The sequence below is a fragment of the Perognathus longimembris genome, chromosome 3 (assembly GCF_023159225.1).
Source record: "Perognathus longimembris pacificus isolate PPM17 chromosome 3, ASM2315922v1, whole genome shotgun sequence".
NCBI lineage: Eukaryota > Metazoa > Chordata > Mammalia > Rodentia > Heteromyidae > Perognathus > Perognathus longimembris.
The window spans coordinates 53,145,585-53,166,325 of record NC_063163.1 but is presented as its reverse complement, the minus strand read 5'-3'; the positions used below and the strand labels follow the sequence as shown (position 1 = coordinate 53,166,325).

At 39.7% G+C, this 20,741-nt stretch overlaps 1 protein-coding gene across 9 annotated transcripts in view; it reads left to right on the top strand.

Moving 5' to 3' along the window:
- Positions 1-20,741, top strand: part of Pds5b (PDS5 cohesin associated factor B) — a 172,095-nt gene that overhangs the window by 119,709 nt on the left and 31,645 nt on the right. For all 9 annotated transcript variants that reach the window (XM_048341535.1, XM_048341534.1, XM_048341533.1 and 6 more), the window contains 2 exons: positions 7,160-7,283; positions 9,160-9,318. In XM_048341535.1, coding sequence (XP_048197492.1) covers positions 7,160-7,283; positions 9,160-9,318 — 283 coding nt within the window. The remainder of the gene's footprint in view (positions 1-7,159; positions 7,284-9,159; positions 9,319-20,741) is intronic.

Below are 20,741 nucleotides of genomic sequence, written 5' to 3'. Positions count from 1 at the left end.
TGGTATTTCCTTCCCACAGATGTATATCAAGATTGGGGAAACTGCCTTTTTTTTTCTTTTGGTGAATAAAAAATTATTTTTTTCCCCCTTCTATTCCCATAGTTCATAGTTTTTGTCTTTTGAGAGTCTTTGGTCTTTTACCCACCTTTAGTCATCTTTAGTATCTTTAAACTACTTTTAGTTTATTCTGTTCTATTTGCTAGACTTGTGAGGGAGGATTTTTTTTTAAAATTTGGGCTTTTGAGCTCTTAATTTCTAGGATTTCAGATTATTTAGTGTTTCTTCTCGATTTTTAACATAGGACCTTAAATTCTTACTCAGCCTTATCTCTCATGGCTAGTTCTACCACTGAAGTTAACATTTTCAGTTGATGTTTTTTCTGGCTTTGCAGGTAAGTGTCTCACAGAGGATTTGGATTTGCTAAAACCCACTGTCTTCTGGGCAAATAGGAAGATGAAAGCCACTGGGCACTCCACAATTTTTTTTCCCCCTAAGATTTCTATATCATTAATGAATTCTTTCATATCATTCTCATTCTCTTTCTACTTTATTTCATTCGTTTGAACTCTGTAGTTGTTTGTTTTGACTTCCGTAGTTATTTTAGTAGTAATTTGCTCAGGTGTTATCACCTATTTAATTTTGTGGTTATTCTTGTCATTGTTTTATTGAGCTTGTTATTTGGCCTTTCTTCCTCTTCACTATCACTTAAGTCATTTCTCATAAAGTTGTTGGCTTTTGAGGGGGAAGTGTTGCCCTGGGTGTGTATGAATTCAGTAAGCTCTTTTCCCTTCAAGGATTTATGTATCTGCAACTAAGTTTTGGTAATGATTTTAATCTCCTGTGACCTTTTAGTTGGTGATTTATTGCAGATTACAGAAGAATTAATCATAGCTCGGTATTGGTGTTACTGGTCAGTAGATTGGCTCCAATGTCAAATATTTTCTTTTTTTTTTTTTTTTTTTTTTGCCAGTCCTGGGCCTTGGACTCAGGGCCTGAGCACTGTCCCTGGCTTCTTCCCGCTCAAGGCTAGCACTCTGCCACTTGAGCCACAGCGCCGCTTCTGGCCGTTTTCTATATATGTGGTGCTGGGGAATCGAACCTAGGGCCTCCTGTATCCAAGGCAGGCACTCTTGCCACTAGGCTATATCCCCAGCCCCAATGTCAAATATTTTCAATGCTCAACACTGTATACAGATCTCTTATCCACAAAGTGTGAGGAAACTTGTGTAAAATAGCTATTGTAGTTGATAAACCAAAACCTTATTTTTGTGGCAGTCTTTGATAAAGACTAGTCACCAGTACTGCTCCAATATCTTCAGGTGAATATAGAAGCCAAGAGAGAGGGGCTAAGCCTAGTGGGAGAGATAGTGGATGAAAGATAATAGAAAAAAAATCTAGTCAATCTAGTTAATGCTGCACTGGAGTAGGGACTTGGAAGGTGAAGAGTACTGAATATGCGTGCATGCACCACTCGCATGCGTGTGTGCATCCCCCTCCCCCCAATGTAAAGAAGATAACCAAAACAACTTAAAATAACTGTTAACAGACCAAAATACAGATACAACTAATTTTTTTTGGACAGTGTAGTTATCTAGTAAGAGTGTAAGTAATTGGAGAGGGGTAGAAAGAGAAGCAGAACTAAAAACTGAATGGCATGGGGGCAAATAGCCTATATTACAAGGTGAAAGCAAAAAATATGTGACCAATATTAGATACATAGGAAGAGTCTGTTCTTAAGTTAATTCAAATATATAAAAACCAACCAAACAAATACAGATTTAAACCAAGTGTGAGTTTTTAGTTGTTAATGTATACACAAATGTATCCACACCCTCTGGTTTAGTGGCTGTGAAAAGCTTTTTGTTTAGATCTGGATGCAAGTCACGGTCTTCATCAAGTGTCACACAGAGCCAGTAGGCAGGCTCTGGACAATAGACCTCCCTTTGAAAAATTGCTTGCTGAGCCATCCTCAGGCTATGTAGTTTCCTCCTAGCTAGTGAGTGTGGAGCCCTGGGAAATCTGCCAGAACCCTGCTTCTGTTATCCTGTCTGCCTAATGGTGCCTCCTCCACTCTGCCATGGAAGAGTGTTGCCTGGTTTCTTCACTGCTAGACCCATGAATCTGTTTTGTCCCTGGCAGGCAGGAAATCCTAAACCTTACTCACTGATACAGCCAGGCCTTTTGAGCGTCTGGTGTTTTATGTGACAGTGGGTCTTCTTGTTATTTGAGGTTCTACTCTGGGTCCTGTCAGCTTCTTCCCTCTCAGCAATACCTGATTTTATGGCCAAATATCTGTGTTGCTTCTTATTCCCAGCCCCCTCTCCCCCCAAATATGCTCTCCTGGATGTGGTGAGCAACAGAAAGCTTTTCTTTGCCAAAGTTAGTCTCTTTCATCAGGGTTGTTTCTGCATCACTAATCTCTGTACTATGTTTAAAGCCCCTGTCTTGTGTTCTCCCCTTAGCTAGAATTGGCAGTCTCTTGGCAAGCCTGCCTGATTTTTCCTGCATTGCAGTCTCCAATCTCCCCACTTAACAGTGGGGAGAGCCATAGGGTGGCTCTAGGTTCCTCTCTGCTGTTTTCCTGCCAGGATAGTGTCTCTGCTGTTTTCTGCCTCCTTGTCACTTCTTCTGTGGATTTGAACTCCTTTCTCTTTCTTCAGAATCTAGTCTCTTCTATGATACCAGATGTTCTCTTTCATGGAGCAAAATTAGTGGTTGCTTTTGGTGCACCATCTTGGCTCACCCTCTCCTGCCTCTTCTTTTTTTTTCTCCTGTCAAATTATATGCTTGAGTCATTCCATATTTAATAAAAAGGTCACTTATTTTATGAATTTAACCTGTTTCTTATTTCTGGTCACTTAAATTGTTTCCAATTTCACAAGTAATCTTTCAGCAAATTACTGTAGCATATGTCTTTTGTATTTTTGACAATTAACGTTTGGTAATGATTTCTAGAAACCGAAGAATTGGGCAAATATAATTTTAGAATTACATTTGCATCTATATCTATAGTGGCTGTATGTTGAACATTCTCAGCGTTATGATATTGCTTGATTCCCTACTCCTATAGACTTTTAAAATCTGTCTTTAATCTCTAGTGTTGTTCCTTGTTCCAGAGTTTTCTTTGTCTGAGAATAGCATACATTACTAATTTGTTTTGTGTTAGTGTTTGTAAGATATATCCTTTACATTTACAATATAACTTTTTACATTTACAATGTAACTTACAGTTACAATATAACTTTTCCACCCTCTGTTCCTGGGGCTTGAACTCTGGGCCTGGGCACTTTCCCTGAGCTTTGGTGCTCAAGGCTAGCAGTCTACCACTGAACCAAAACTTCACTTCCAGTTTTTTGTGCTTAATTGGATGCAGACTTTTCTGCTTAGGCTGGCTTAAAAGTGACCCTCAAATCTCAGCCTCGTCAGTAGCTAGGATTACTTATAGACGTGAGCCACCAGCACCCTGCTCAAAATAATTTTTAAACTTACTAGGACAATATTTTAAAATGAGTTTTACTACTTAGATCTTTTTATTATGTTTCATGTTTAACTCTGGGTTTTTTAGTACAGTTTGACAAACTATCTTTTTGTTATGTTTCATATTTAGCTATGGGTTTTTTTAGTACAGTTTGACAAACTATCAGTTGGATTCTTTTTATACAGATGATGACAGGATTTGATTTTATCTTTCCTTTTTTTCCCCTCCTATTTCTGCTTTCCTTGGATTTCATGATTTCATTTTCACTATGTATAAATTCTACAGTATACAATTCCTGTTTTTCGTCATTGTTTGAATATCCATACATCAAGCATCTATTTGTCTAATAAATGATACATAATATGCATTTCTTTTGGTATGGTAGGTGGGGTAGGTTTGAGGTTTGAATTTGGAGGGTTTTGTTTTTTTTCTATTTTGTGAAAGTGGTGGAAAGTTTGCCAAAAAATAAATATACTGAAAGAGATAATTTCTAGAGAATAACAATGACTTTTACTCATCAGTAAATTTTTATTGATGTGTAAGGGACTTAAAGTGTTAAGTCTTTCCTCAGGGCCTGTCCACAGGCAGTCACTGTGCCAAAGGTATGAGAGTTTTTTAGGCTGTACATTGTAAGTAACTAGGACTATAGGAATGAGCCAAGGTGCTCAACTTAATATATTCTTGAAGAACTTTCTTCAATACTTCAGCGAAGTGAATGTTCACTACATTGAATTTCTTCATCTTTTTTTGGTCTAAAAAGTCTTTATTCCTTACTTTTCCCTACAACTAAATGATTTATTTGTACCAGGAAGTTTCATTTTGACATTTCCATATATGCATACAATATACTTTAATCAGATTCAGCTTCCTCCATCTTATTCTTGAAGTGACATATAACTGCATGGAATAATATTCTCAGCTGACTGGTCTTTTCACTAAATACCTAAAAGATGACATCTCATTGTCTCCTGGATTGTATAGTTTTTCTCAGTTTTTCCCCCCACATCTAATGTCTTACCTTTTATTCTCTTCTTAATTCTGGTTATCACTGGTTTTTAGTAAATGGGTAATGACAGACTGGAATAGATTCATTTTTTCTATTAGAAATTTATTCATATTTTTGCATCTCTGGGTTATTTTCATCAGTTTTCAATTTTTCATTTAACTTTTTATTTGCTTTGTTATTGTTTTGTTACCAGACTACTGTTAATGTGTTCTTCTTCTTCTTCTTCTTCTTCTTCTTCTTCTTCTTCTTCTTCTTCTTCTTCTTCTTCTTCTTCTTCTTCTTCTTCTTCTTCTTCTTCTTCTTCCTCTTCTTCCTCTTCTTCCTCTTCTTCCTCTTCTTCCTCTTCTTCCTCTTCTTCCTCTTCTTCCTCTTCTTCCTCTTCTTCCTCTTCTTCCTCTTCTTCCTCCTCTTCCTCCTCTTCCTCCTCTTCCTCCTCTTCCTCCTCTTCCTCCTCTTCCTCCTCTTCCTCCTCTTCCTCCTCTTCCTCCTCCTCCTCCTCCTCCTCCTCCTCCTCCTCTTCCTCCTCTTCCTCCTCTTCCTCCTCTTCCTCCTCTTCCTCCTCTTCCTCCTCTTCCTCCTCTTCTTCCTCTTCTTCCTCTTCTTCCTCTTCTTCTTCCTCTTCCTCTTCCTCTTCCTCTTCTTCTTCTTCTTCTTCTTCTTCTTCTTCTTCTTCTTCTTCTTCTTCTTCTTCTTCTTCTTCTTCTTCTTCTTCTTCTTCTTCTTCTTCTTCTTCTTCTTCTTCTCTTCCTCTTCTTCCTCTTCTTATTTTTTTTTTGGCCAGTCCTGGGCCTTGGACTCAGGGCCTGAGCACTGTCCCTGGCTTCTTCCCGCTCAAGGCTAGCACTCTGCCACTTGAGCCACAGCGCCGCTTCTGGCCGTTTTCTGTATATGTGGTGCTGGGGAATCGAACCTAGGGCCTCGTGTATATGAGGCAGGCACTCTTGCCACTAGGCTATATCCCCAGCCCCTTATTATTTTTTTAATCTCTAAATTCTTACTTTACTCCATTGGTTATGGGCAGTGAGGAAGATGGTTTTTCGTGAGAGACATTTGAATAATATGTAAGCTAAGAACTCTTTTATTCATCATGCTTTCTTTATTCTTTGGTAGTACTGAGGTTTTAACTTAGGACAGCTTTATGCCTGTGAGGCAGGTGTTCTAGGCAGGTACTCTACCACTTAAGCTATTTGTTTGTTTCATTCATTCATTCATTCATTCATTCATTCATTCATTCACTGTACCAGTCCTGGGGCTTGAACTCAGGCCCTGAGTGCTATTCCTGAGCTTTTATGCTCAAGGCTAGGTTTCTAGCCCTGAAGCTACACCTCTACTTCTCCTTTTGCTTTATTTTTTTGTGTATATTTTTTATAGAATGTTTATCACAGACTTTAATTGAGTATTTTGAATAGTCTTGAATTTATTCCTGGGCCAATCTGGACCACAATCCTCCCAGTCTTCCCCTCCTGAGTAGCTAGGAATGCTGCAAGTGTGAGTCACTGTGTGAGCCACTGCACTGAGCCTCAGTATCACTTTAAGGTTTTGAACAATAGAATGTTATTATACACATATTTTTTAATAGATGGCTCTATGACTTTTCACCTCCATCAAAGCTCTGCTCATATGCTTATTCAGAGAAAGTTTCTGTTTAATTTGTGACTGTGTTATGCTCAACTCCTTCATGCCTAACCCCTTCCACCCCCCCAAGAACTTACTGCAGATTGACACATATTTTGCTAATATGTATAGTTATTATAATATTTGTCTTTCCTAGAAATTTTATTTTCATGGAAGCAAGGATTTGGAGTCTTTAGTAGTTTCTGTTTTGTTATACTGGATAATAAATGTCGGTTAATCAATTTTACTTAATGTTTTTTTTTTTTTTTTGGCCAGTCCTGGGCCTTGGACTCAGGGCCTGAGCACTGTCCCTGGCTTCTTCCCGCTCAAGGCTAGCACTCCGCCACTTGAGCCACAGCGCCGCTTCTGGCCGTTTTCTGTATATGTGGTGCTGGGGAATCGAACCTAGGGCCTTGTGTATCCGAAGCAGGCACTCTTGCCACTAGGCTATATCCCCAGCCCATTACTTAATGTTGATTAGGAGCAGAGGCTTGAGGAAGAACAGTTTCAGCTCCATCACAGTAGTGTGTCAGTTGGCAGTGGATTTTCTGGAGTGATAGCAGTGAGAATAAAATAAGTTAATAAACAGGGCTGGGGATATAGCCTAGTGGCAAGAGTGCCTGCCTCGGATACACGAGGCCCTAGGTTCGATTCCCCAGCACCACATATACAGAAAACGGCCAGAAGCGGCACTGTGGCTCAAGTGGCAGAGTGCTAGCCTTGAGCGGGAAGAAGCCAGGGACAGTGCTCAGGCCCTGAGTCCAAGGCCCAGGACTGGCCAAAAAAAAAAAAAAAAAGTTAATAAACAATAATTTAAAATAATTACAAAAGAATAGAACCACTGATGTTACTTGTGGTTGTAATTATTTAATAAAATATAAAGAACTAAATACTTGCATTTAATTATATTTTAATATAGATATTTTCAAAGCAAAATTATTGACTAGTAAGAATAAGTCTGAATAGATATTGGTGTTGTATTTAAAGCAAGCAAACAAGTATTAAATTGTCTAGTAGAACTCATATTGGCTTTTCTGCTTACTGTTTTTCTTTTTTCTTAGAGCTTTGCTTCCTGTTTTACATCACAAATCTAAAAAAGGACCTCCCCGCCAAGCCAAATATGCTATTCATTGTATCCATGCAATATTTTCAAGTAAAGAGACACAGTTTGCACAGATATTTGAGGTAATGAGATTCTTTAAATGTATTTCATATCATAATTAAAAAGCAAATATTGTTGGTTTCCAGCTTGTTCACATTTGGAGATGCATTATGTTGTGCACACTGTTAGAATTTGAATCAGTAAAGTCAACATTGATGAATGGTTGCAGTAAAAAATATATGATTATTCAGATGCCTTATACTAATTCATACACTGAAATAAAAACTGTAATACTTTTTACATTGTTCGACTTGGAGAGGTAATTACATATAAAATCATAGTTAATTATGGTATGTAACAGACTATACAAGTTCATAAAACTTTAATTGTTTGGGACACTAGTAAAATACAGAGTTTGTAAATACAAATTGGTTATGTGCAGTAAATGAGTCTGTACTTTCTTGATGGACCTAATTATGTGCCAGGTTAAAAGTATATGTTTTCAGCTGGGTGCTGGTGATGCACGCTTTAATCCTAGCTACTTAGAAGGCTGAGATCTGATGATTATGGTTCAGAGCTAGCCCATGAGACTCTTGTTTCTACCAAAAATGGAAATGAAACTGTGGTTCAAAGTGGTAGAACCCTAGCCTTGAGCACAAAATGTCAGCAGCAATGTCTAGGCCCTGAGTTCAAGCCTCACCTCCCCAAAAGGGATGGTATCTTTTCAATATGTATTTCAGCTTTCCCTCCCTCCCTCCCTCCCTCCCTCCCTCCCTCCCTCCCTCCCTCCCTTGTCCTGAGGCTTGGACTCAGGGCCTGAGCAGTGTCCCTGGTTTCTTTTTGTTCAAGGCTAGCACTCTTGTCACTTGAGCCACAGCGCCGCCTCTGGCCTTTTTCTGTATATGTGGTGCTGAGGAACCGAACTTCACGTATATGAAGCAAGCACTCTTGCCACTAGGCCATATTCCCAGCCCTTCATGTTATTTCCTGTATACTTTAAATAACTTTTACCCTCACTGCAGTTTATGGCACTTATTATAATGACAGACACTTCTGGCATTGTTATTGCAAATAAAAACTAGAGGGAAAATTTGTAAAATAAAAATTCTATGTATAATTTTGATCAAGAACTTTGAATTAGATCAAAACAGTTTGTAGCCTTTACCTTATACTGAGAAGCTCCCTGCCTTGGAACCACTTTAGTTACTCTTCTAGAGGCAAACATTATTGGCAATTACTAATGTATTGTTTCAGAGATACTTTATTCATAACACACATACTTTCAATTCCCCTCTGTTTTTCCTTTAGGCTAATGATGAGCATAAAGGTGACCACCTTTATTTAATTGTCTGATTAAGTCTGATTTGCCAATTTTTAAAACAGTTCTTTTGGATATTAGTATAGATGAGCAAATGAAGAGCTTCTTCATTCTTTTCTCATGGCAAAATGCCTATTAGTGGTTGAGTTTCTAGCCTTAATAATGCAGTAATTTTATTTTCTATGGTATTTAATATTTTATGCTATAACAAAACACCCAAAATACAATCAACTGTACCTACAAAAAGCTTTGGGTGTTTGGATGGCCTCTGAATTAGTGGCAGAGGGACACAGAATTTTTTTTTTTTAAACTAGTGGATCTTCTTTAAGTCCCACTGGATCCTGGGCATTGATTGAGCCAGGCAGTGAGTAAAAGACCTATTAGACATGCTGTATTACATCATCATGTATCCTTACCTGACTGTACAGGAAGCTGCAGTGTCCCCAGGAAGTGGAAACAAAGTGGATATTGGTGAGCCCTAAGAGTCTCCAATGTATTCATGCATATAGTCATTAGATTTGCTATATAATGTGATTCTATATGCTTAATATTTATTTAGTTCTGAATTGTTGTAACTTGGACAAAATTTAAAGTTTACTTGCATGTAGGGAGTTGAACATAGTTCTTTCTCTCATTTTCAGCCTCTACATAAGAGCCTAGATCCAAGCAACCTAGAACACCTAATAACACCATTGGTTACTATTGGTCATATTGCCCTCCTTGCACCTGATCAGTTTGCTGCTCCTTTGAAGTCTTTGGTAGCTACATTCATTGTGAAAGATCTTCTCATGAATGATCGGGTAATTTATCTTTTTATACTTGTATTCTTTGTGATGTAATGTTATAAAATTTTATATAGCAAAAAAAGAATTGAAATGACATTACGGCACATTGTGAAATGAAATGGCACTTCCATTTGATTGCCTTTAAGTTTAAAAAAAATTTAAATACACTGTGAATTTTAGTTGTAAGTGTAACGGCATTGAGACATCTTTTTAGTTATTTGAGTTTGGGTATATGATCGAAACACATCCTTTGATAAATATAAAATGTCTCTTGATTCTGCCAGTTGTTTCTGTTACAGGAGTTTAATTTGTATAGGACCTCTCTCTCTCTTTTTTTAATGTACAGATTGACACACTATTTCACAGTGTCTGTCATAACTATAGTTATTCCTTTTCTTGCATACTCTTAACAATGAAACGAGTCTTGGAGAACACATTGAGGTAGAGAATTAAATTAGAGATAATCTTAAATACAATTAAAAATTTTAAGATGTGCAGCTATATAGCCACATATGTCATAGCCATTATTCTTCAATCTCATCAAAACATTTTATTAGTTTATATTCAAATATTTAGAATTTACTGTGGTATTTCCTCATGAGCAAACATTGTGCGTTGATCTGTCCATACACCTTTCTTCTACCTTCTCTCCTCCCTCTGTCATAACACCTTCCTTCTGCCTGTGTTCCTAGTCCTTAGTACTCCTACTTAAAATTCATCAGTAATTGTTGTTGGGAAGTTCTCTTACTAGGCAGGCACTCTACCATTGGAGCCAATGGGGGGGGGTTAAATTTTTTAAAAATTAATTAAAAATTTTTTTTGGTTGGTTGTGGGGCTTGAAATCTGGGCCTGGGTGCTGTCCCTGAGCTCTTCAATTCAAAGCCAGTGCCACTTCCAATTTTCTGAGTGGTTTATTGGAGATAAGTGTCTCACAGGGACTTTTCTATCAGAACTGTGATCCTCAGATCTCAGCCTTCTGAGTAGCTAGGATTATAGGCGTGAGCCACTGGCAACCCGGTATGTTCGGGTTATTTTTGAGTATGGTCTTGCTTCCTGCCAGGATGTGCACCTGGACTGCAGTCCATCTATTTTAGCCTTCCAGTTGAACTGTATCACACCCAGCTCTCCACTGAGAAGGGAGTCTCAATGAGCTTTGCTGGCCTAATCTCAAGCCTGTCAAGTGGCTAGTATTAGAGGCATGAGCCACTGGTACCCTCCCCCCTCCCTTTTTCACACATACACGTAAAGTATTTTGACTGTATTCATCACTCGTTTATTTTATTTGAGCTCCTCCCTCTCATTAGTGTTCCAACTACAGACAGGATCTGTTATATATTTTTATCTTTTTGTTTGCTAACTGTCAGAGAGGTTTCACTTTGGTATGTTACATATGAACATACAGTATTTTAATCAGATTGACCCCCCTATTTACTCTGACTTTCCCTCCCTACTACTTCCTGTTAATTTGGCAGTTTTCAGTGAGTTTTTGGTTTGCTGCATTCATTGACAGATGCAATGTTTTTCAGTACTATTGACTCTAGCATTCTTCTCATCCCGAATCCTCTCAATAGTTATATCGTATTTTCTTTATCCATTCATCTGTTGTTGGAAGCCTAGGCTTATTCCATTTCTTAGCTATTGTGAATAATGTTACCATTAAGCATAGGTATGCAGGTATCTCTTTTGTATGCTGTTTTCATTTTGTTCAGATATATACCCAGGAGAGGTATAACAAGAGCCTGTAGAAATTCAATTGTTAGTTTTTTTGAGGGCCTTCCATACCGGTATGTATGTATAGAAGTTGTGCTAATTTATATTCCTACAACTGTGTAAGTTTCTTTTTTCCCCACTTTTTTTTTTTTTTTGGAGTGGGCGATAGCTATTCTAGTTGATATGAGATGAAATCTCATTGTAGTATTGATTTGCATCCCCTTTAAGATTAATGATACTGAGCATTTTCACATACTTATTGGCTATTTGTATTTATTCTTTTTTTTTTTTTACTTTTTTTATTAATTGGACATAAATTTTTTTACAAGGTGTTGTGCAAAGAGGGTGCAGTTACATAGTAGGGCAGTGTGTACATTTCTTATGATATCTTACGACCTGTTTTTCTATCCCTTGTCTAGGTCAGGTTGACATATATGCAATATACAATGTATCAAGAACATATACAGTATTCACAGACTTGGTCTCTACTGTCTCTCCGTCTCCCTTTGTTAACAGTCATATATCAGGGAGATCATGCCCCTTTGTTTTCTGTGTTCTAGGCTTGTATCACTCAACATTATTTGTTCAAGTTCTGACCATTTCCCTGCGAATAACAGTATTTCACCATTCCTAATCGCTATGTAGTATTCCATTGTGTATAAGTACCATATTTTTTGGATCCATTCGTCTGTGGAGGGGCATCTGGGTTGTTTCCATATTTTGGCTATTGTGAATTGTGCCGCGATAAACATGGAAGTACAAATGCCTTTTTGATATCTTGGATTTTGCTGTTTAGGATAGATGCCTAGGAGTGGTATGGCTGGGTCATAGGGTAGGTCTATATTGAGCTTTTTGAGAAACCTCCATACTGTTCTCCAAAGTGGTTGTACTAATTTGCACTCCCACCAACAATGGAGAAGGGTTCCTCTTTCCCCGCACCCCCTCCAGCATTTGTTGTTGCCTGAGTTCAGAGTATAGGCCATTCTAACTGGGGTGAGGTGCTATCTCAGGGTTGTTTTTATTTGCATTTCCTTTACTAGCAGGGATGTTGAGCATTTCCTCATATGTTTCTTTGCCATTTTTATATCTTCTCTTGTGAAGTCTCTCTTTAGCTCTTTTGCCCATTTCCTAATAGGTTTATTGGGCTTGGAGGGGCTTAGTTTTTTGAGTTCTCTGTAGATGACAGATATCAGGCCTTTGTCTGTTGCTGTGCTGGTAAATATCCTTTCCCATATCGTTGGCTGTCTTTCTATTTTGGTGGCTATGTCCTTAGCTGTGCAGAAACTTTTTAATTTGTAGTAGTCCCATTTGTCGAGTCTTTCCCCTATTTGTTGTGCCCCTGGGACTCTATTCAGGAAGTTCCTTCCTGTGCCTATAAGTTCTAGTGTCTTTCCTACTCTGTCCTTCAGTAGTTTCAAGGATTCAGGCCTGATGTTGAGGTCCTTGATCCATTTTGAGTTGATCTTGGTGCATGGTGATAGGCTTGGGTCTACTTTGAGTTTTCTGCATATGGCTGCCCAGTTCTCCCAGCACCAGTAGTTGAAGAGGCTATGTTTATTCCATTGTATGTCTTTAGCTCCTTTGTCAAATATCAGTTGGCTGTAAGAGTGCGGTTTTATTTCTGGGTCTTCAGTTCTAATCCATTGGTCTTCCGATCTGTTTTTATACCAATACCATGCTGTTTTTGTTATGATGGCCTTGTAGTAGAGCTTGAAGTCAGGTGTTGTGATACCTCCTGCACTGCTTTTTTTGCCTAGAATTGCTTTGGCTATTCTAGGTTTTTTGCTGTTCCATATGAATTTATGGATTGGTTTCTCTATTTCAGTGAAGAATGTGGCTGGGATTTTGATAGGTATTGCATTGAATTTGTATAACAATTTGGGCAATATGGCCATTTTCACTATATTGATTCTGCCTACCCATGAGCATGGGAGGTCTTTCCATCTCCTTGTGTCTTCTTTGATTTCCCTTATTAGATTTTTGTAGTTTTCATTGAATAGGTCCGTCACGTCCTTGGTTAAGTTGATCCCTAGGTACTTGATTCTTTTTTTGGCTACTGTAAATGGAATTGTTTCCATAATTTCCTTTTCTGTTTGTCTATTGCTGGTGTACAGAAAAGCTGCTGACTTTTGTGGGTTGATTTTGTATCCTGCTACTTTGCCAAATTGGTTTATTAGGTGTAGGAGTTTGGGTACTGAGTTTTTGGGGTCCATCAGATATAAGATCATGTCGTCTGCGAATAGGGATAACTTGATTTCTTCCTTGCCGATGTGGATCCCTTTGATGTCCTCCTCTTGCCTTATTGCTATGGCTAGGGATTCCAGCACTATGTTGAACAGAAGTGGGGAGAGTGGGCATCCTTGTCTTGTTCCTGAGTTTAGGGGGAATGATTTAAGTTTCTCTCCATTTAGTATGATATTAGCAGTTGGTCTGTTGTATATGGCTTTTATTGTTTTGAGGAATGTTCCATCTATTCCTGTTCTCTCCAAAGCTTTTAATAGGTATGGATGTTGTATTTTGTCAAAGGCTTTTTGGGCATCGCCTGAGATAACAATGTGATTCTTGATTTTAGTTCTGTTTGTGTGGTGAATTACGTTGATTGATTTACGGATGTTGAACCATCCTTGTGACTGAGGGATGAAGCCTACTTGGTCATGATGTATGATATTCTTGATCAGTTTCTGGATCCTATTAGCTAATATTTTATTGAGGAGCTTTGCATCTGTGTTCATTAGTGATATTGGTCTGTAGTTCTCTTTTTTTGTTGGATCTTTGCCTGGTTTGGGAATGAGTATGATATTAGCTTCGTAGAATGAGTTTGGGATTTCTCCCTCTGTTTCTATTGCACGGAAGAGTTTGAGGAGTATTGGAATTAGCTCCTCACTAAAGGTTTTGTAGAATTCGTTGGTGAATCCATCTGGCCCTGGGCTTTTCTTAGTAGGGAGGTTCTTGATTACCTCCTGTATCTCACTGTAAGTTATTGGTTTATTTAGTTGATTTATTTCTTCTTGGTTCAGTTTGGGCAGTTTGTACTTCTCTAAGAATTGATCCATTTCTGTAAAATTATTGTTTTTTGCTGAGTAGAGGTTTTGGAAATAGCTCCTTATGATTGTTTGAATATTGTGTGTACTTGTTGTAATTTTTCCTGTGGAGTCCCTGATTTTACGAATATGAGTCTCTTCTCTTCTTTTTTTTGTAAGTCTTGCAAGGGGTCTGTCAATTTTGTTTATTTTCTCAAAGAACCAGCTTTTAGTCTTATTTATTTGTTGAATGGTCTTTCTATTTTCAATCAGATTTATCTCTTCTTTAATCTTTGTGATCTCTTCCCCTCCTAGTCGTTTTAGATTCTGTCATTTCTTGTTTCTCCAGTTGTTTTAGTTTCATCGTGAGGGTATTCACCTGCTCTGCTTCCATTCTTTTAATGTGGGTGCTGAGTGCAATGATCTTGCCCCTCAGTACTGCCTTAGCTGTGTCCCATAGGTTTCTTTGTGATGTGTTTTCTTTGTCATTGTGGCTTATGAATTCGTTGATTTCATCTTTAATTTGATCTGTGGCCCAAGTGTTGGATAGCAGCGTGGAGTTTAGCCTCCAAGAGTGTGTATAGGCTCTGTGGTATCCTTTGTTGTTGAGGGTTACCTTTAATCCACTGTGATCAGATATAATACATGGGATGACGTCAATACTTTTGTATTTGCTGAGGTTCTTTGTGTGGGCTATGACGTGGTCTATTTTGGAATATGATCCATGGGCTGCTGAAAAGAAAGGTGTATTGGGTCTCTGTAGGGTGAAAGGTTCTATATAGGTCTGTTAGATCCATTTGGGAAATGGTGTTATTTAGGTCCTCAGCTCCCTTACTAATCCTGGGTGTTGGATCTGTCTCTTGGAGAGAGAGGAGTATTAAAGTCACCCACTATGACTGTGTTTGCGTCTATCTTGCTCTGTAATTCTTTGAGAATGTGCTTGACATATGTCGGGCCTCTTTTGTTTGATGAGTATACATTTATCACCGTGATTTCTTGATTCTGGATTTTTCCTTGTATTAATATGTAGTGTCCTTCTTTGTCTTTTTGAGTGGACTTTAAAGAGAAGTCCAGCTTGTCTGAGATCAGAATGGCTACACCTGCCGTTTTGGTGGATGCATTTGCTTGGTAGATCTTGCTCCATCCTTTCACTCGAAGCCTGTTTTTGTCCCTTGCTGTAAGGTGGGTCTCTTGTAGGCAGCAGATGTCAACTTTTTGTTTGCGAATCCATTCTGCCAGTCTGCTCCTCTTTATCGGGGAGTTTAAACCATTTATATTTAAAGAGATCAAGGATAAGGGTGTTTTTTCTCCTTCCATTTTCTTGGTGGGCTGTTTTTTCTTCTTTTTTTTTTTTTTTTCTTGTCTTTAGTGAGCTTGTGTTTCTGCTGGACTTTGGCTATTGAAGTTTCTTTCTGATTCTGTCTGTGTGTCTTTTACGATCTCTGTTGGGTGGGGATCCCCTCTTAATATTTGCTGTAGGGCTGGTTTTTTATTCACATACTCCTTTAGCTCCTCTTTGGTGTGGAAAGATCTGGTTCTCCCTTCGAATGTGAACTCCAATTTCGCTGGATATTTGATCCAAGGTTGTAAATTGTTATTCTGGAGTACTTGGATGGTGTTCTTCCACTCACTTCGAGCTTGGTAAGTTTGTGTGGATAAGTCGGATGTTATTCGAATCCTCTTCCCATTGAAAAAAGTTTCCTTCTTCGCTTTGGCTGAATTCAGAATTTGCTCTTTAATCTTGAGGTCTGTAGTCTTGAATATTATGTGCCTTGGGGTGGCTTTCCTGGGGTCTGGCCTGCCAGGTGTCCTATAGGCTTCGCTTACCTGGATGGGGTCCCCTGTGAGATTGGGGAAGTTTTCTGCAATAACTTTATTGAGAACATTATTAAGCCCTCTGCTCTGGTATTTGGCTCCTTCTTCTATTCCAATTATGCGCAGATTATATCTCTTGTCTTTGTCCATTAGTTCCTGGATTAGTCTTCCCTGAAGCTTCACCTTTTCTTGGAGTGTGGTCGTTTTCTGGTTGTTGTCAGCTGCTTCATCGTCCAGGCGAGAGATTCTGGATTCTATATGGTCTGCTCTTTGTGTTATGGTTTCAATTGAGGAGTTTATGGATGTCAGAGAGGTATTTATGGTTGTCATATCAGCTCTGATCGTGGAGATTTCTTCCTTTAAAGAGTTGTATTTTAAATCTATTTTTTCATGCATTTCAATTCTCAGGATGTGGAGATTTTCTTTAAAGGCAGCTTGCATTGTATCCAGTTTTGCTTCCATTTCTTTAAAGCAGGCTTGCATTGTATCCAGTTTTGCTTCCATTTCTTTCTTGGCTTCCTGGGTGTCCTTCCAGATTTCCGCTCTAAATTCCTGGAATTGTTTTCTGATTTCATTTCTGACGCTTTCGATCATTCCTGTTAACATGGCCTCATTTGCTTTTTTAGTCTCCATCTCCTCTTCAGTCGTGCTGCTTTTTGGAGCTGGGGAGTTGGCTTGCCCTTTGATGAACTGAGTTATGTTTCTTTGTGATTTGCGCATCTGGAGATCTGGATGGCTTCTCAGGTTTGGTTTGTAGCTCTTCCCTCCCTCCTGTGTAGAAGTGTCTATGGCAGCTGGTGCTGCTGCTGTGTCCCCGCCCACCAGTGCAGGGTACGCCTACCAGAGCGGGTGCTGTCGCTGGGGGCCCCGCCCTCCTGTGCGCTGTGCACTTCGGCGGGATATGCCTCCCAGAGCAAGTCCTGGGTTGTTGGGTTGTGCTTGTGCCCTCCCACGAGTCCGTTGGGGGGGGCGGTATGTGTGGGGTCCAGTGGGATCGACTGTCCGGGTGTGGCTTGGCACCTTCAGTCCTCACCTCTGCTGTGAGTGGGGGACGTGATCAGGCTCAGGTGACCCTGCTGGGCTGGTATTGCCCACCAGCGCCTGTGGTTTTAGTTGTAAGAGTCTGCGAGGTCCAGGCGCCTCGGGTGGGGTTTGCACAACCGGCCGTCTCCCGGCCCCTGTTGGGAAGGGTGCGGGGCCGGTTCTGCCAGTTCAGGAACCTGTGGGGTGTTGGTGCTGCTGGGCCCTTCCCCTGCTAAACTGACTTCCCAGCGCCTGATGGGAGCTTCCCCGCCTGATTTGGGGGTTCTTTGTTCCCTCAGGGGTGGGGGAGGGGGAGGGCACTCACTTTTGCTGCTTTGTGTGTGTGTCCCGTGCAGCCGTTGGCCCTCCAGGGGTTGGCTAAGTGTCGTGGTGGCTTCCCTGGTTCCCGATTTCTGCCGTGCTGGGTTCCTTTGTCCGAACCCGGTGTGGACCCGAACTTCTCGTCGCCCGGTGTGTGTCTTGGTCCGCACCCTGCCTTGTGTCCGTGGGGTCTCCCACTATATGAATTCTGCGCTCCTGGCAACCTGTCTGCCGATCGCCGGGTTCCCCTTTCCCGGCCTGACCCTGTTTGGGCCAGGGTTGGCTGGTGGGGGGAGGGTGCCCCGGTGAATCTCCGACTCCGTGTAGGTTTTCGGTTCTTCTATTTTGCTCCTTTTTGTTTTCCTGCGTTTCTCCACTGCTTCTGGCTGCTGGTTTTGCTGGGTTCTTGATGGGGTGTTGGGTGTTGGAGTTCCCAGCTCACTATGCCGTTGGAGCGAGTCGGGGTGCCTCCCTATTCTATCGGCGCCATCTTTCCTCCTTGTATTTATTCTTTTGAGAAATGTCTATTGAGACCGTTTGTCCCTCATTATATTATAATTGAATGAATGCTTCTTTGTTAAGTTCATCATGTATTCAGGACATCAATCCTTGACTGAAAGGCAAAGATTTTCTATTCAGTAGGTTGTCAGGTTCTCTCTTTGCTTTTGGTTCTTCTCCTTTGCTATGCAAACACTTTTTAAAAATTGATTTGTCATTTGTTAATTCCTGCTATTTTGTTTCTTGTACTTTTGGGTCCTGTCAGGAAGGCAGGAAGGGAGGGAGGGGAGGGAGGGAGGGAGGAATTAAACTCGGGGCTTCATACTTGCTAGGTAGGAGGTGCTCAACTACTTGAGCCAAACATTCACCCTACCCCCCCACTCCTCTTGTATGTTGCTTATTTTCCAGACAGGTTCTCCCTTTCTGTCCTGGCTAGCCTGGCTGCCATCTTCCTACTTGTGTTTTCCTTTGTTGCTGGGGATTGTAGTTAAGAGCCATGAATGTAATAGATTTAAACTACATTTTTAACTGTATTTGGTGACCATTCCTCAGCCCCGTCCCCTTGATCTTCCCTCCAAATAAGTCCCCCCACCCCCTGTTACCTTTTTTGTGTATATTTTCTTGGTGTTGTTTAATTTACTACGTTCCCTTTCTGTTCTGGTCCTTTCCTTTTTGTGCCAGTCCTGGAGCTTGAACTCAGGGCCTGGGCACTGTCCCTAAGCTTCTTTTGCTCAAGGCTAGTGCTCTACCACTTAAGTCACAATGTCACTTTCAGTTTTCTGTTACTTAATTGGAGATAAGAGTCTCATGTTCTTTCCTGCTGGTGCTGTCTTTGAGCCACAATCCTCAGATCTCAGCCTCATGAGTAGCTAGGATTACAGGTGTGAGCTACTGACATTTTGAGGTTTTATAAGTAAGATTTTGCCAAACAAATTTCTTTTGTCTGGCGTTCTTTGCACAATATCATGTATGTGAGATCAATCCATGTTGTTGCAGATAATATTTGGTTTCCAGTTGTTACTCCATCACTTGTATATACTACTATGTATCTGTTATTTTATAGCTACACATAGAGGTTATTTCAAATGTAACATTTCTTGTGTACATTTTTGTGCTTTTCTGTATGCACTTCTGTTGAGGGTAAGGCCCAGTTTTAATAGTTTTTCCCAAGTTGTTTTTCAAAATGATCATACACTTAGCATTTCTACCTGTACTGAATGAGAGTTATAGTTTTACCACTTCTGTATTAGATATCCTAGTCCTTTACATTGTAAGTGAGTAATGAATAGCATGCTCTTGAACACATTTTCATATATGTGTAGACATTGTGAATGCCCTACTTTCTGTGGTGTCTGCTCAAGAATTCTACACATTTTCCTTTTTTCCCCTGAATAATTATTTATTGTCAAAGTGATGTACAGAGGGGTTACAGTTTCATACATGAGGCAGTGGGTACATACTTTCCTATTTAGTTATGGATGTGTCTGTCTTACTAAACTTCAATTTTTAAAACATATTCTGTTGATGATGTTTTGTCCTCCTATCAGTAGCCCTGCCCATTCAAAACATGTTTCATATTCCTGATAATCATTTTGTTAAACTCAGTTGGCCAGGTACAGGTGTGAGTAAAATAACTAAGCAAAGCTCAAGTTCAAGGAAGAGACCCTGAGTGTAGCCTTGTGACTCACATGCGTTCATGCATACACACACACACACACACACACTCTCTGTAGAGATAATTTGAGAGTTTGAATGAGTATATTCTTTCATTAAAGAAGTTTTGCTTTTTCTTGATATCTTGCTTTTAAGGATAATTCTTGTTGTTATTAAATCTAGCCGTAGTTCTCTCACTCATTAACCTCTTTATGCATTATTCCATGGGAAAGATCTCAGATTTCTTCTCAGTGGATTTTGGCATATTTCCATTTCCTCCCCTTTTTTGAACAGTTCTGCTGTGAATGTTTTCACTTTTGATGACTGGTATTATTTGTTTCAAATTACTGGTTACAGAAATTTTAAAGCATTTTTAAAGCTTATTTGATTTCTGGGGCATGAGTGCCTGCGCGCGCGTGTTTTATTGATAGCTTCCCTCATAAAAGCTTTTGAGTTCTTTATGACATCTTTAGTTCAGAAATTTTTATCAGAATGAACCTAATGTGATTCTGTTCTCATTTTTTTTTCCCATTTCATACTTTAAAGGCATTTCTCAACTGATGAAATGGGTCTAAATCCTCAAGTGCATGTGTTTGGAGAGTTTGCCTTACTGGATTTGGAATTACCTTTGTTGCCTTGGGGTTATCTGATATAAACTGAATTCCTTGTTCTTAACTTGTGGATGAAAATGGGATGTCATCTGTTTCTAGAACTGAATTTCTTTCACTACCTTTAATTTTTTGCCAGCCCACCTAAATTCTATCTCCCACAAACTTCAGTTTACTTCAGGATTATTTTTTGTGATTATACTGGGGGAAAAAACCCTAAACAAACCCTTTTGGGATTGTGTTCCTTGTCTGCCTTTTTGGAAGTGTAACCTTTCTGTTTTTATTTTATTCTACATTTTGTGTTTTCCAAAAGTTTCATGATTTTGGCAGCCTCCAGGAAAATAATGTGTGTCTTTTGCTACCCATCTTGACCTTGAAATATACCTGATATATTTTCTCTTGCTTAAGATTTTGAGAAATAATTTTCTCTCGTTTAAAAACTACACTTCTAGCTGGGCACCAGTGGCTCACACATAGCTACTCAGGAGGCTGTAATCCTAGCTACTCAAAGTAGGCTGAGAGCTGGGAGGATTGCAATTCTAAACCAGCCTGGGCAGGAAAGTCTAGGAGACTCTTATTTCCAATAAACTACCCCCCAGAAAGTCAGAAGTGGAGCTCTGGCTCAAGTGGTAGAGCTCTAGCTTTGAGCAAAGAATCTCAAGGAACAGCACATAGGTCCTGGCTATAAGCCCCAGGCCAACACTATGAAAACTAAAATAAAACTTATCCTCTGAGTCTTTGCTTTGGTGCCTTAAATAATTGGATAACCAGGAGGAGCTACATATGGAAG